General features: G+C 39.9%; 1 protein-coding gene across 1 annotated transcript in view; it reads right to left on the minus strand.

The window, feature by feature from the left end:
- LOC308298693 (glucosidase 2 subunit beta-like) overlaps nt 1–17,219 on the minus strand; it is a 205,762-nt gene that overhangs the window by 172,571 nt on the left and 15,972 nt on the right. Inside the window, exon 6 of the mRNA XM_080742338.1 lies at nt 4,210–4,324. Coding sequence (XP_080598464.1) covers nt 4,210–4,324 — 115 coding nt within the window. The remainder of the gene's footprint in view (nt 1–4,209; nt 4,325–17,219) is intronic.

The following is a 17,219-nucleotide window of genomic DNA, read 5'->3' on the forward strand; positions in this document are numbered from 1 at the left end:
TGAGATTGAGAAGGAGGCATGCTTGTAAAAAACCCTAACACCTAGTCCTAGGTGAACAAACGTATTAGTCTTATAATCGTATTCCTCCAAATGAGAATGTGCGAACCATATATTTCATGTCAATATCTCTAATTACTGAAGTCTTTTTCTTTAAAATTACTTTTTACAGTCCGTTCCCAAAGGCACTTCTGCATGATAAACTGTTGTTCTGCAATTTCCTCAGAGGGCAACAATAACATGGCTCTTCAAAAAAAAAAATCCCCAAAAACTATGTATAAAGCCCTGGAGACAAGCTTGATCAACAGCAGCAGTAATCAAAGGGGAAGACGGCACAGCTGCTAGATACGCTGGCTTTCCTCTCCTATAATGCCATATGCTATTGACTTGTTATAAAAAAGGAAAGACAAAGGGTAGTTTGTCTCTTTTTTAAGACATGTGTACACGTGTAAGTTATTGCGATGGCTCCTTGTTTGTTCTTCCTTTCTTTTAAAGGAAGCCGTTTAAACATATTCTTAAAGAACTGGTATATCACATAGTGTCAAGGAGAAAAACAAATTGTGAATTGTCCACTATGTCATTGACAGGCCTGCATTCAGGTTTAAGGGAGGTAAAAAATTTCCCTAGGCCGATAATGTCCCTGCGCATTGTTTTCTAATTCTATGCAGGCACTGGGGAGATAATATTTATTTCACTATGAAGCCTATCAATAATGCATTATAAAAAGTCTGATAATTTCAAATGCTTTATAATCTGTTTTATAGCATTATGAATCTGGATTGTGCTTATCTACCTGTATATCCAACCGTCAAATACATGTATTTCTTCTTTAACCACTTGAACCCCCCAGCATTGCTATTCTGGGGGGAACATTAGCCAAAAATAGCAGATCTACAATACAGGCTTACGTGTCGCAATGCGATGCGTTGTGAGCTTCTAGATCGGTAATTTTTGGCAAAGAGATTTAGTGTAGACGAAAAAAGGTGACTGCAAGTACAGTTGTAACTGAACTCAGGTAAATCTTTACTACAAATAGAGGGTTTAAGTGGTTAAGTGGAGACAGACTGAAGGTCCATTTCATTAGGCCCACCTTTTCCATCAATTAGCACCAGCTGTACCAGTTCTGCTGCTGTGTGTCAAACTTGCAAAGTTGCGAACCCATCCGCTGCGCTGCCAATAAACATTAACGTTGCCACCATCAAACTAGTGGCCTCAAGCTTTTAACATCCCTCAGCTTTTTATATGCTGGAGTCAGCCTATCCTACTAAGGCTGAGTTCACCAGACTGCACAACATCATACTCTGTTTGAATGTTTTCAGAGTTAGATTTGGTGTTCAACTTAATATTGCTGGATATGAATGTCTATACCTGTTGATTATTGTGTTCTGTATCTCGGCTACTATGAAAATGAGGGCCTGCCACTCAACTGTACTCCGAGTTTAAATAAAGGTTATGATGATAGCTATAATGATCTTAATGGTCTTTGCGCAGCATTGCGATTAAATTATCCATCTTCTGTAGTGCAGTTTTAAGGCAGATCTCCGTGTTGATTCACATCCACAAGAACTTTCTTCAAGGCTTTCAAGGTATGGCTGAAAATGTTGTAAATGCATTGGCATATAAAAGCATAACTGTAATGACTGTAAAATGGACTAATGCATTTTACCTAACATTTTACTTTACATTAATGCAATCTTTGTCTCTCAGAAAGGCTCTGTATGGGGAAAATGTTAGTGGTTAGTGATACTAGATGGCACTTTTCACATGACATGTTCTAATTATCATATTGTTCATTGTTAGTCATACAGTACATAGTACTGTACCTATCAAAGAAACCATACCACATATTCAGAACACCATAGTTCCTTAGGGTTCTATACTAGTGTATTGTATGTTTTTGCTACATTCAATATCTTGTCGAATCGATCTGCTACTTTCAGCAAAGGTTTTCCCAGAATACAGATGCTGGGGTTTAAGTGGTTAAATTAAATACCGTGAGTTTGAAAAAGCAACATCATATATCAGCATTAACCAGAGCACATTAGCTATTCAGTCAAGTTAAAGCTATAGATTGAGAATTTATACTTCCTGGCGGTTGCCTTGCTCCATCCCCCTCCATCACTCCATGCATCTTAATTCTGAGAATGAATTCAAAATTCATGTGGCAGCCATATCAGCTTGCCAGCCACACCAAACAATAACACTAAAGGCTCACAGGGGATCAATAAAGTGTTTTTGATTTATAGTGTTGGCAGATTAACGATGCTTATTCACTTTGATTCGGGTATTAATCAACATGTAACGTCTCAGTTGCAGGCAGGGGAAAAAACCTGGCGCAGTGCACCGAGCCCCAAAGTCACTGAAACCTGCCTTAGCATTCCTAGTATAAACAAACAAGCTCCCACTGACCTCCAGCAAGCAAAATACACGCCAAAAAATGAACACGCAACATTCCTCCTCACAACTATACACACACACAATTAAGCAGCCCACACAATTAGCCACTGTTAGCAATGCAGAAAGCAATAGAGAATCTTTGATGGATAGCTAACATGGGAGAGACACACCAACGTTGGCTAGGAAAATGGAAATTGATGGCTGCTACGCCCCGAAGATGAGTTGTAAAGGAAAAAGGGGAGGGTGGCATGCCCGGGAACATGGGGGATGAGTGACGCACACGTGTCATTAACGTATCATTAAAAGGCACCCTGCAAAGGTCAGCTGGCACTGTGGGGAAGCGTGATGGATGGACGCTCAGTGGATCTGCCAAAGTCAAATGACCTTTCTTTCAGAAACTTTTACGGGGGGGTCGGGGGGGTTTCCACCCGACATAGATTCAATTGGGAATGCTTAAGGACGCTGCAGAAGGACATGTGACAGCTGAGAGGACTAGGGATGAGACGATATGAAAATTTCATATCATGATTATTGTGGCAAAAGAAATCGCGATAATCAAAATCCATTATCCTGGGGCAGAACATTTGCCAAAAAAATTGCAGATCTACAAGCTCACAACGCATCGCGTTGCGATGCGTTGTGAGCTTGTAGATCGGCTATTTTTGGGCAAAGACATTTGATAGAGTGAAAAAAAGACTGTATCAAGTACGTATATTACAAGTACCTTTTACCAATTATAGAGGGTTTAAGTGGTACCGGATATGCAGCTCTGCAAATAAAAGGTGAATTGATCCCAGTACATGACGAGGACGATATCACAATATGTTAAATCTCCACGATACGATTATCGTGAGTGTTTTTTATCACGATAAACGATAATATCGCTTATCGTCCCATCCCTAGAGAGGACACAGTGAAGAACAAACTTTAATTTGGTATTGTTTGCTTTTTTTCCTCTACTGCCAAACAAATGACAACAGTTATTGTCATTTGTTGAAATGTTGAAATGTGAAAATACACAAGCCACTCAAACAAAACTAAAGACCAGGTTTGCGTCATGGTTTCCCATGAGAACAGGGCAGAGTTAAGGGGAAACTGTGTGAATTAAGATTAAGAATATCAATATTTGACAGATGAATTTACAAATATATGTGATCCACACCAGGTTTTAACTCTCTCACACAGGCACAAGCACACCCGAGCGCACACACACGCGCACACAGACGCACACGCACACACACACACACACACACACACACACACACACACACACACACACACACACACACACAGAGGGACACATCAACACACCAACAATTACTTAGTGTTTGGGGAGGAGTAATCATATTGTAAATGTAAATATAACAACAAAATGTAATGTATGAGAATCCACCACTATCTGCACATTCTTTTTTCCTATGACACATAAGCAACTTGTCACTCAAGGATTGGAGAACGTGAAAAGGAGGGCTGTGGGACTGCAATGCGCTGTTGCTCAGCAGCGTACACCTATACTCCATTTAGGACTTTGGCACCCAACTTTAACCCTTGCGATGTTTTCTATTCCACAGCCATGCCATTTGTCATCCTGACCACTTATCCTGCAGAGGGCTGGGGTCAATTCACTACCCCGCCATCCAATGGGTCTCCACTGAAACCAAATGGAAGCTTTTGCGCCTGGCATATAGCGACTCCAAATGGTTAGTTTACTACATCTGTAATTGCGGCACCCGGGTGGTTGCGTAAATGGCACTGAAGAGACATTCCAGCCACATCAAGGTTCATTTTGTCAGAGAGGCTATGTGAGTCACTTACCATTAGCCTCCACTGTTGACGCCATGATACGGTCAGCCTCCTGTTTCCTCCTCCTATGGTCTTCCAGTTGCACCTGGAGGTCCTCCGCTACCTGCTCCAGGTCTCTGAGCTGAGTCTACACAAATGGTAAATGGTGCATTTATATAGCGCTTTTATCCAAGGCACTTTTACATAGATTGTGCATTACATTCACCCATTCACACACACTTCATACACCGATGGCGGAGGAAACCATGCAAGGCACCAACCTACTCACCGGGAGCTACTAGGGGTTCAGAGTCTTGCTCAAGGACTCTTCGACATTAACTCAGGGGGAGCCCGGATTCGAACCCTTCGTGCTCTAATGTCGATTTCTCTACCCTGAGCTACACACTGGTTTGGGACCCATTTGTGGGTCGCAGGACTCACATACAGATTTGTATGGGTCGCAGGTAAATATCCCCTTTATTCCGTTTCCAAAAAAAGAAGGTGTTTCTACACCTCTGCAGTGGTTCTCAACATGCCCCCCCCCCCCCAGGTTGATAGGGGGTCAAGCCACAGACACATATTTTCTACCAGGGACCGCATAGGAGAAGACCTTTGTTGTTAGATGAGATTGCAGAGACTGCAACTATGTATACTGCAGGTGGGTAGATAGATAGCAGTGGAGAGAGTGAAACTCATGAATAGTCATTCTTATACATTCTCTTCCAGCTGGTGAAATAATAATGAAATTAGACTGATTGGTGGTACTAAAAAGTATCCAATCTAGAGTAGGTCTGAACTAGGCCAAACAGGGCCAAACACTTCATAATGACTGATCACTCACTGACTTTTCATTTAGACAGCCAGGATATAGTTGTAATACATGATAATAGATTCTACTGTGTTATAACCACTATTATAGTGTATTATAATTATCATAGTAATACATTAATACTTTATAGTGTATTATAATCACAGTTATAATTCATTAGAATGTATTATAATTTAAGATAGTTATAATACACATTTATATTGTATAATAATTAAATAAAAGTTAAAAGGGTAAATTTAATTTATATGGTATATATATTTTTATGTGGTGTGGTGTGGTGTGGTGTGGTGTAGTGTTGTGTGGTGCTAAAGCTGCAGTCGAAAAGGGGCTTGAACCAACTTTCTAGAGTCTTGACGTTTAACTTTGTTTCTCCTCTCTGTCTGTCTGTCTGTCTATACACTTTTCCTTCTTCCTGTATTTACATTAATCTGTACGGCAGCTACAGTATGTAGGCCGTGGGGAGAGCACAATGGACTTTTTCAATTACTTGTGTCAGCAGGTGTTGCTGTCACACCAAAAATGACAGCATGGGACAGCCAAGCATAACCTATCATCACTCTCTGTAATGGGACCAATTAATAAGAAAGCAGCCGTGTAGCGTGTGTGTGTGTGTGTGTGTGTGTGTGTGTGTGTGTGTGTGTGTGTGTGTGTGTGCGTGTGCGTGTGCGTGTGTGTGTGTCTGTCAATATTACCTCCCAATCTCCCCTAAGACTTTCTCATAATGCAGTGATGGATTCTGGTCGGTTCCGATAGGGATGGCTACCTTTCTGGGGCACTCTGCTTGCTTAGGCACATTCAGTTGCTACATTGATTTATGGGGTCCATTTTGAGTGTCTGAGAGCACACTCGCTGGGTTTAAAAAAGTTCCTAAGCCATGTTGATTCTCAACCCATTGTCTCGTAACAATTAATACTGTACACACAGCATTAGTGTTTCTATAGTTAATCAGCACATTGGATACAAGCGTTCAAACAAAAGAAGTGCATCCCTATCAGTGTAGTGCTTTCGCTAGGAGCTAATTACATACTAGACAAAGACGTGTTTTTTAGAGATTTTGTTATCAAGTGATGCAGAATCTGTAGTCATTTATTAACATGCAGGGTGTTTCTGAACACACACTCACGCACACGCACACACACGCACACACACACACACACACACACACACACACACACACACACACACACACACACACACACACACACACAGTTTTCCCAAGGGGTTCCTCATTTGAGCAAGACTATTTTGGGCATCCTTGTTGAGTGCAGAAACCTTTTCTAATGCAGGTTTTAGTTTTGTTGAACTCTGCAACCCACACCCATTCGCAAAGCAAGCACTGCAAAAATATTTTGAGATTGTTTATTTAGGCTTCTTGTTTCTCAAAGAAGAAGAAAAAGCCTTTGACATCCTGATAAGATGTAGAATGTCTGAGTAATCACTAATAAAAGAAGAAACACACCGCAACACTAAACTTGGTGACTCACAGACAGATGGATAGATTCTACTTTATTTATCCCTGAGGGGGAATTCAAGAAATTAGATTATGCAAGCAACTTGCTTTTTCAGATTGGAAACTACACTTGACTAATACATTCAAAAATCACAAGAAAACTGATCTGTTTCTGAGAAATATTTGTGAATACCCATTTGTCGCCATGTGAGTGCCATATCCCATATCCCAAGATCATAAGGTCAAGAGGACAGGCATTCACTACACATCTGTGCTTAGTCTGAACATAATTTGGGGATTCAAAAGGCAGACCAAAAGGCAGATAATTACTTAGCCCCCACCCCCCAACATTCATCTTAGAATAGTAGTTGAAAAATAATATAAAAGTATTAACTAAATGAGTTAATTATTGACTAATAATACATAGTAATGAACTTCATTATTTTGAAAAAAGGAGGTAAAAATGGCACAGATTCTAATGGACCAGGGATGCTGTTCAGCGTTGAGCAGTTTTATATCAAAACTACATTTGAAACAAAACCAGCTGCTTTTTGTAGTGTACTGTACACGGTGTAATTTGTGTTTGCGACGATTAATACTCATGTTAAGTAAACAAATAGGGCTGAAAACACAGACACAGAAACATCCCAGTACAGGCGAGGAGAAGCCCTAGAACCCTCGGGCACGACTTGGGTGACAGGCCCAGAGGAGAACTTCCAGAGTATGGGCAGCCAGTAAGTTTTGACAACTATAGCATCGCAAAGGTCAGAGCTACAGTTATTCCATTCCCAAGGAGCTTTGGGCTCGACAGTGGTGACAGACCCTGAGAAGAACCTCCAGATTGTGGGCAACTGGGAGGTTCTGACCGCTACAGGGAAAGTTGCTGGCATGACTGATACGCTGAGAAAAGCCATGGCTGCCATGGCTAAGCTGAGCTGAGGGCCCGAATGAAAGCTCAAAATGTAAAGATACAGGGCCTGGAGGAAGTGGCAACAAACGCCTCAGATAATGTCACAGAATTGGAAACATTGGTGTCAACTATGTCCAGCCAAGTGGAACAGCTTTCATAAAAAGTGCTTAGACCTGAAGGAACATTCAAAGATAAATAATCTGAGAATGACTGGAGTGAAAGAAGCGAATGAACAACAAAACCAGTCAAATTTGATGAAGGAGGGGGCGCCCACTGGCCTAGTGGTCCAGGGCAGGCGCATACCACATAGGCTCTGATGCCTGACAGCAGCATTTGTTGCATGTGATGTCACTCCCCATCTCTCTCTCCCTATTTCCTGTCTACCTACTGTACTATCAAGACTAGATCTATCAATGAAGGAAGTACTACAACTGCATGATAAGTGAGCTATTGGGAGACGCATGGAGGATAATGAGCCACCCAAATATTTAATTATTATTTTATACTTTCTTTTAAGTATTTTTTTTTTTTTTGCAAAATGCAGTTCTGAAGGTCATCCACTTTTCAGAGACCTTCCATAGTGGTCAAATGCCAGTCAGGAATATGCTACGAGGTAATAAAGGTTAATATGATGTATTGGCAGATTGTAGTATTTTATTCCGCTTCTCTCCCATGTGGAGTGTTGTAGTTGGAGGCATTTTAATTTGAGTTCTGGTGCTATCAGTGTAGTTATATTTTGCTTTAATCCCCCAAACTAGAATGTTTTCAAATGTTGGACTTTGAGTTGATATTGATTTTGGTATGGGAAATGAGTGATGGGTGACTCTGTTACCGCTGTTGAATAAAGAGAGACCTTGGATTTATGTTTTTTTTTTAAGATTTGTTTTTGGGCTTTTTATGCCCTCATTTGATAGGACAGCAGGCCGACAGGAAATGGGGAGAGAGACGGGGAACGACACGCGGCAAAGGCCGTCCGGATCGGGAATCGAACCGGCGACGCCAGCAGGCATCATAGCCTAGTATGTGGTATGCGCCTTGACCACCAGGCCAGCGGGCGCTCAGACCTTGGATTTATGTTTGTTGTCCGGGGGTTATGCATCAATGTGGGAATTCATTATAGCTTTTGCTAACTGTTTGTGATGTGACAGACATGTTATTTGATTTATGCTGGGAAGCTGGTTTTGTAACAATTACAAATGAACGTAACGCTACAGGGATTAGTTAGGACGTTAAGATTAATATGGGGTGGGGTTGTGTTTGGTTGTTTTCATTTGTTTGTGTTTTTTAGTAACATTGGTTTGATTTGGTCTGCACTTATTTTATTTCTATTATCTATCTTTTTTTTTATAAATATATATAATTCTTTTACTTTTCTGCCTTTATTTTGATATTAACTCACTTACTGCCAATTAAAAATGCCCTCGAGTGGCATTAGTGCCAGCCCTCTCCATAGACTTCCATGTAATTTGTAGTGCACAGATCATGCACGCCCATGCACAGATCATGCACCATGTTTGTGCAGGCTGTTCACAGCTTTCAAACAAACAAAAAAAGATTGGAAATCCGTTCAGGCATTCTTGAGATAATAGCCATTATGTTTTACATGTTATGTAAACAAAGATGGCTGCCCTGTATAAAGATGGGGTTGTATGGGGGTGGAACATGCAAAATCGCGATTGAAATCATGTTTACTAGATTTAATGGGGTCCAAAAAAAAAAAAAAAAAAATTAAAAATCAAAAAAAAAAAATGTTTTTTTTTTGTTTTTTTTCTAAGTAAAAGTCGCCCAAAGTCGCTTGGCAGGGAAGCCCAGTGAGAAAGTTGCTCTAAAAGTCGCCTGGCACTGTATGAGTTAAAAGGATATTTCACTTTCAAAAAAACTTTTGATCATTTTATTGTCTAATCAGGCTTTTATAAACACCCTGAACAGATTTGAATTTGCTTGATTCAATATTTAGATATTTTATGTAAATGTTTCCAGGCCCAGGGCCTCTCCCCATACACACCCATTGTAACTTCAAACTCCATTTTAACCATGATAGATTCATTAAAAACACCCATTATCTGGCGACTCATACCACCCTCTTAATACGTGAGCAGGCCGTGTTTTTTCAATAACTTTTTTCATTTATCTTTGATAATTCTTTAAAAACATTAAATACAATGAAATATTATTAAAAATAAATGAAAAAAGTTATCGAAAAAACACGGCCTGCTCACGTATTAGCAGGGTAGTATGAGTCACCAGAAAAAGTAATGGTTGTTTTTGATTAATCTATCATGGTTAAAATGGAGTTTGAAGTTACAATGGGTGTGTATGGGGAGAAGCCCTAGAGGAGGAGGGCATGGCAACATTTACATCAAATATCTAAATATTGAATCAAGCAAATTAAAAACTGTTCAGGGTGTTCATAAAAGCCTGATTAGACGATAAAATTACCAAAGGTTTTTTTGAAAGTGAAATATCTTAAGGGCTTGAGAATAGAACCCTCGACTCGCTGTCAGGCTGTGTCAGAGCTTATATAACCACCAGGCCATCGTGCTCCATTTATGTTTTTTGTTTTGTTTTGTTTTGTGTGTGATTTGTCATGGTTGGTTGTGGTATCTTTAAAACAAAATGTATTTTATTTTTTTATGTATGTGCTTGTCTGTTTTCAAAATAGAAAGGTGGGAGCATGTTGACTAGGATACAATGTAAATGTACCGGCAATGCTTCTGAATATTTGGACCAATAGGTTCTTTAGATCATTGCTCCATGTCAGTGCACCAGCAGTTGTTTACACCTGCATTGGTGACCAAACCCTTTATAGCTCAGAACCCTGCTGCGTCCCCAATTCCACTGGTTCCAAAGCACATACAAATTTACATAATTGTAGGGGTTGACACTAAGGTCTCAGAGGAACTTGCCCGTCGGGCAAGTACAGGTCATGTTCTACTTGAAACACAGAGGCGAGGTGCAGGTAAGAGACTAAGGGCTCTATTATGATCCAGGTCTTATGCCTTATGCCTTAACTTCTTTGCCTTTTTTTACTATATAGACATATTTTTTTTTATATTTCAAATAGCTGATCTGCAAGCTCACAACGTGCAGATGTAGATCAGCATTTGAAGTATTTAAAAAAAAATCAAAATAGTAAAAAAAAAGGCAAAGAAGTTAAGGCATAAGGCATAAGACCTGGATCATAATAGAGCCCTAAGAGTGGAGTCAAGAACCAAACAACCATTCTATAAATAAATATAAGTATAAATGTACAGTCTATCAACAGTGAATAAACAGAGACAGACTAGGACATATACCAACAGACACATTGAGAACAGAGGATCACGACATGCAGCAGTGCCCAGGGAGCTAGGGGGACGTGATGGGTGACACCTCAGCCTGGATCTGCCAATCAGCCTACCACACAAGAGAACACGGAAAACTGAAATATCTGACAAAGAGGAGGCACCGAAAGATCAACTGATGATTAAGTGTGTGTATATTGGTATGTGCTCGTCATCATTTGTTTGTGATTGCAAATGTCTGCGACAAAGACGGGCCTTCGGTGAAAGATGTTCTCTGTTGTCAAAGCAGCTGTAACTTTTCAATCGTACCATGTATCATATGCGATACGAATGACAATATTAAATAGTAGGGCAAAGATAACAGGTGCATTTTCTGGTACAGTACATAATGCAATACACATTTTTGAAAATGCTCTGAAATACTAGTTTCTTAATGCATCATATACACAAATATTTAAGGAAATATAAAAAAAAAACATAAATGAATGCCTCTGTTATATGACAATGCTGCACTGAAGTACGTAGTGAAAACAGCCAAACAATAGTGTCACATCGCGATGTGTTGTGAGCTTGTAGATCAGCTATTTTAGTTATTTTTAAAAATATTTAAGAGATACCATGTTGAAAGTCTGTGTTTTTTTATATTTATCCAACAAAAAGCGTCAACAATAGCTTGTGACTAAATAATAACTACACTGGATCTGCTGGAATGCAGATCCACAAGATTTCTGCCAGACAGCAACAATATATTATACTTCATCAACTCGCCTTCCTTTCCTGCACAGAAATAGTAGTTAGCGGCACTGATTCTTGCAAAACTCTACGCCTCCAGTTCAGCTTGCATATTTGATCATTTTAACAAGCAGCGGTGTAGACTAGAGTGCCATTGTCCAATTTGGAATGGTACTTACTGGGTTCTATTAGATAATGGAGAGCAGGGGAAATGAACTGCTAAAATAGTTCATTAATAGTTTCTTATCTCGACGCACTGCAGCAGAACTGATCCACAACTGGCTTAATAACCATGGCACTTGTTTATTTGTACACAGTAAAATCATCAGTGTTCATTTAGCTATGAGCAATTGGTTCCATTTGTTACACATTTGAAGCTGAAAATAAGACACCCCCGGGGTGACATCTGTGCATTGAAGAAGATTATTGCACAGGAAGACAGTGTTCAAAAGGGTTTTTCAAAATGATCATGATCCTTGTGAATTCTTTCGACATTTGACATACAAGGACGCGGCCTATAGGTACAAAAAAGAGACTATGCTTAAAGGGCTGTCCCCGCCAAGCACTAAACTACTATAACTATAAATATACAGTAAATAAATTGTTTCATAAGTCCACAACACAACTATAACGATGACGGTGGTGAACAATACAGTACTTATAACTATAGGGTTTGGAGTGGACGGCCCCTTTAATCATTACAGCACATGGTAGGTTTGGTGATTTTCAGACCTATATACTATAAATTGCCTCTTACATATTGCACCTGTAGTACATGGACCTGCAGAAAATATCAGCTCCAGAATCAGCTGTCAGTTTTTAGATGGCGAGCTCCCGTTTCGAGCCTCTTGCTGCTAACAAGCAGTCCAAGCAGGGTGTCAAAATAGCTCCAAAATAGTCTGTGAAGGCGTTATGGTGACCATTCACCGTCTTTTACCTTTTGCAAAAGCAGCACGGCACCAATTTCACTCAGTACTACTGCTAGTCTTCTCCCAAACTCTACCACTCAAGACTATACTGTCTGTAACACACTGCCGCTAGCGCAGCCTGTGTAGTGGCAAAGAGAAACCGTTCTGTGAAGTGTATGTGATGACAGGACTGTCTAATTTAACCACGTTAAAGGTCATTACACACCGGGGGCGTGATGATGAATAAACAATACTGACAAAAATATGAATAGTTGATGCCTCATTCATACAGGTTGATGCCTTTATTTGTGGTGAAAAATCGACTTCTTTCAGAATAATCATTGTCACTTTGTTTTGTACATAATATTTGTGTTCTGTGTGGATGGCATAATACAAACAAAGGTTTGTTCACATCGGATATTTGAACTATTTCTCCTATGTGTTCTTTCACAACTCTAATCTTGGTGAACTGAGCTAACTGTACTGTAGCAACGTTGTAAAGGGATCACCGGTGTTGCAGGGAACATGAGAGATGAGTGAGATCACTAGGGAATGGCTAAAAAATGGAAACGGCTGTAAAGAAGTGAACATCTCGTGTTGACATGCCAAAAACTGACTGCACAGCAGGTAAATGCAATGCTAGCAACAGCACAGCAGATGCCTGTAGCAGCAGGCAGCCTGCCATTTGCCTGTGTGGACCAAACAAACTCATAGGGCACAAGCTGCTATTCAACATCTGTAATTTCCAGAGCACAACATAGGCAAAAGTAACTTACCCTCATCCTTTAGCAAAATTACTTTACATATATACTGATATTAAAGGAGCTATAGTCAACTTTTTCATTGTAGGGCCGACACTTTGTTTACATCCTAGTCTATGGACTAGAATGTAAACAAAGTGTCGGTCATTACGCTTTTTGTGGTCATTTTTGAATAGAAACACATATATGATGCTTATTTTTTTATAAAATATTTTCGAAACATTATTTTTATTTTAGCATCCGTTTTTCAAGAAAAGGTTGACTATAGCTCCTTTAATATTAACAGCACAAAAGAAACCAAACAGCCGTCAAGATGAAAAGGCACTGTAAAGTGAGACATTTCTTTCAGGTTTTGGCTGGTAGTACAATAACAGATCCAATAGACGATTGTGTATTGTTTTTCTAAAGATCACATTTTATGCCTTTGCTTTGGCTCTTAAGACAGTCAGCATCCAATACTTCTGCTTAAAGAAATTTATAAAACTGAAGTTGTCATTAGTGATGATGATGAAATAAAGTTGTGTATCTTTTTTACCAACACAAAAACTCTAGTATTAACTAGAAAAAAATTGTAAAAAAAATATGTTAAAATCAGCCTTGTGGTGGCGCTATTATACCAGTGTGACAAGAGTAGCATTTCTTCCTCAGACTTTCACAGCAATCGGACACTGCACTCATGATTTGAGGCATTTTGTTCAAAGCAAACAACTCCTGCAAACTATCAAAGGTCAATCTTAGCCAATCAGGATGGAATATGACAAATCTGACAGATCTGTCTTGATCACATGACAATAGAGATAATGTGCACTTTGGGATACATATTATGTTTGAAAGGTGCTATACAAATAAAGTTATTATTATTATTATTATCATTATTATTATTATTACAGGCCTTCAAATACTCATGAAGGACCCGTTATACTTGGGTGTGCTGAGCTGAAAATAGTGTTGCACTGTACTGCATGTAACACTTGATTGGCTATTGTCCAGTATAAGTATAACTGACCCTAATAAAGGACTGCTGATATACAGAATGTGTGCCTTATTTTGACAACGCAATTTTGCACCATGGCGCTAGGTCTTCATTTGTGCAGGGTGTGGCTAGAGCAATGTTGCTATTTATAATACGCTAAAATGGCTGTTAAAGTACTGTAAGCTTGTAGATCATATTTTCAGCGTCCCGTTTCTTTCAAAAAATGCTTCTAACAGGAATAACAGCAGCAACCCTTTCTTTTATTTCATAGGATTAATGAAGGATTAAGTGCTTGAAATGCCACCTCAAATGTTGAACGTGATCGAATGGATTTTGATTGCCATCAATATGTTGATTGTTTGTTTGGATTAGGTGTGTAGGTTGCACTGCACTCCCAAAATAAGAAGAATCACCTGCACTGCTGTCAATTTGAGCCAGCGCAACAGATAAACAGATAAGACAAGCTCCAAGCAGGTCTTAAGCTGGAGCGCACAGTCAGTGGGAGAAGATAGCTTTGTGCCCAGACTACGCCTCATTTTTTATATCAACACACCTCCACAAAGCATCACGATGCGATGCGTTGTGAGCTTGTAGATAGCCTAGGTATAAGATAGGGCTAAAGTGGTTAATGTATGTTTTATAATACTTTAATTTATATCCAGTGTTGGGCAAGTTACTTTTAAAAAGTAACTACTACTACTTTACTAGTTACTGCTTTGAAAAAGTAACGTAGTTACGTTTCTAGTTGCTAAATTATAAAGGTAACTAGTTACTAATTCTTTACTTTACTTTAAAAAGTAAATAATAAAAACTAAGCAGTTACACTCTTACTTTGAATTTCTCTGACCGAAAGTATAACGCTTATAGGAGACCCGCTCTTATTTTGAGGGCCGACAGTCCGGAAGTTAAGTGTTTACTTTCGTCTGACTTGACACTATACTACTGGTGCTACCTTGATGAACGTGCTAAAAGTCACTGGAAATCATAGAGGTTAATAAAACAAACGGTAATCCGACAAATGGACATAATCAGCCGAGCTTTTCATGGAGAAGGCTTTAGGCAGCTACATTAAGGACATTTCAGAGTAATTCATTTTCAATGAAAGGATCAGGTCTACACTCTACACAGAAGCAGGTACACACACACACACACACACACAGCGTGCTGTTTTCTCTCTCTCTCTCTCTCTCTCTCTCTCTCTCTCGCAAAGAAACAGTGCGCTGTTTTCTTTCTTTCTCTTTTTACCTCGTAGAGTCTCTGTCCCAGCACCAGATCAGTTGACTCAAACATAACAGTAACTATAACGGTGTTACTGAATGGGAAAAGGACCGCGTTACATTATTACTTACCGAAAAAATGTGTTGTGTTGCGTAACGCCGTTACTTAGTAACACGTTATTCCCAACACTGTTTATATCTGCATGATTCTGCAAAGTAAGCAGAACCCAAGTTTTCAAATAAATGTAGTGGAGTAAAAGTACAATATACAGTATGGATACTCAAGTACAGCACTTAAGTAAATGTACTTGGTTACTTTACACCACTGCCATCACCTGCTGCCAAGGAATGTGGTTCACACTCTGCAAGTGAAATGCAGGATTGCCTATCATCCCCTCTAATACTCCCATACTTCTGCTTTGACCCATGTTGAGTGCATAACTATAGTAACAAGGCTGTCTGTCTGTCTGTATGTCTGTCTATGTCGTTATGTATGTCACAGAGAGTATTGAAAATGTCAAAGCAAACTTGGACTGAGTTTTGAAGTTGCTTGATTCAGTAGTATTCATTTCATTTTATCCTATATAAACCCACTGAAAGTCTTTTAACCACGTTAGACTCATTCAAAACACGTGTTAACACCCAAGGAGCCAAACTCGTTCAGTAACGAGTTAAGGCCACTAGGTGTCACCCTGCCAAAAGGAGTTGTCTCGTCCCTGAACGAGTCAACGAAGGGTTAACTGTACGTGCAGCTGCCTGCCCTCTGAATGACCCGAGTCCATACGTCACCCCGTAGCAGAGAGAGAGGGAGAGAGAGAAAATGGCGGAGGCTGGTTACATTGATTTCCATTCTACTCTGAAACATAAAAAGGGCTTTATCTCTGAATGAGGTGAAAAGAATGCCAGGGAAGCAGAGATCTGATTGTTTTCACAGCGACACTAAAACGCGATGGTCGGCTCCCGTTTGGATTTTAGTTTCGCGAGCGTTTGTTAACAAAGGGATTATCTTCCTCAATCGTCAGTGGACACCCACGTGCACACGCACGAAGCTTCCGAGGCTCTTCAAAATAAAGCGTGAGTGAACGGCGGCAGCAGCAACAGCTAGAAATGTTATAAACCTGAGCAGCCCATGTGTTAATGGTTCTGGTGACTGATATTGTCCATCTGATGAGTGAGCGGGACATGATTTTTCAATTACTTTTTTTCATTTATTTTGTTTATTTATTTTATTCTATTTTCAAAAAGATATATAAAAAAAACATAACTGAAAAAGTAATTGAAAAAACACAGCCTCCACTACCAACAGGATACCTTGATACTCGCATATCTGACTAAATACCTCCAAAAAATTAGCGAAGCAGGAGAGAGACGCGCAATTTGGAATCGCACATGAGTTCTGGGCGGAGACGCTCGTTTTCTATTGACCATGACGGAGTTGGTCCGACCAGGTTAACATTCACCAGGTTAGCATTCACCAGCGTCGGCAGGTTGGAATTTCACCAGGTTAGCATTCACCAGTATTAGTTTGACTGAGGTTAAGGTTAGGTTTAGGTGGTCGGACCACCCGGCACCTCCGCGCGGTCCAAGCGAACACAAAGGAGCGCTCCCTAGCTCCGGTTCAGCTAATCAGGCGCTTCCGTGGTCAGGGTTTGCCCAGAACTCCCCCTTAGGTGAATTTTCAGGGCATCTTTTAAGGGATGGGGTTTGGGCAATCCACACTTGGGTGGAAGTGCTGTAGAAGGAGAATTTACCCATGTTTGTTCTATAGGTGGGTGTTACCAAATCGTTGTTTACGCACCTTCTAGTATTGTGGCTGTGGGTGTCGCTCATTTTTTGGAGGTATTAGTCATATATGGGAGTCCTTCTAATTCGTAAGGGGGCTGTGTTTCTCAATTACTTTTTCAATTATGTTTTTTTCTTTTTTTAAGAAAAAAAAAAACGATGGAAAAAGTAATTTAATGCTCATGGCCCCCCTCACA

This window comes from Nannobrachium achirus (genome assembly GCF_963921795.1).
Source record: "Nannobrachium achirus genome assembly, chromosome: 14".
Lineage (NCBI taxonomy): Eukaryota > Metazoa > Chordata > Actinopteri > Myctophiformes > Myctophidae > Nannobrachium > Nannobrachium achirus.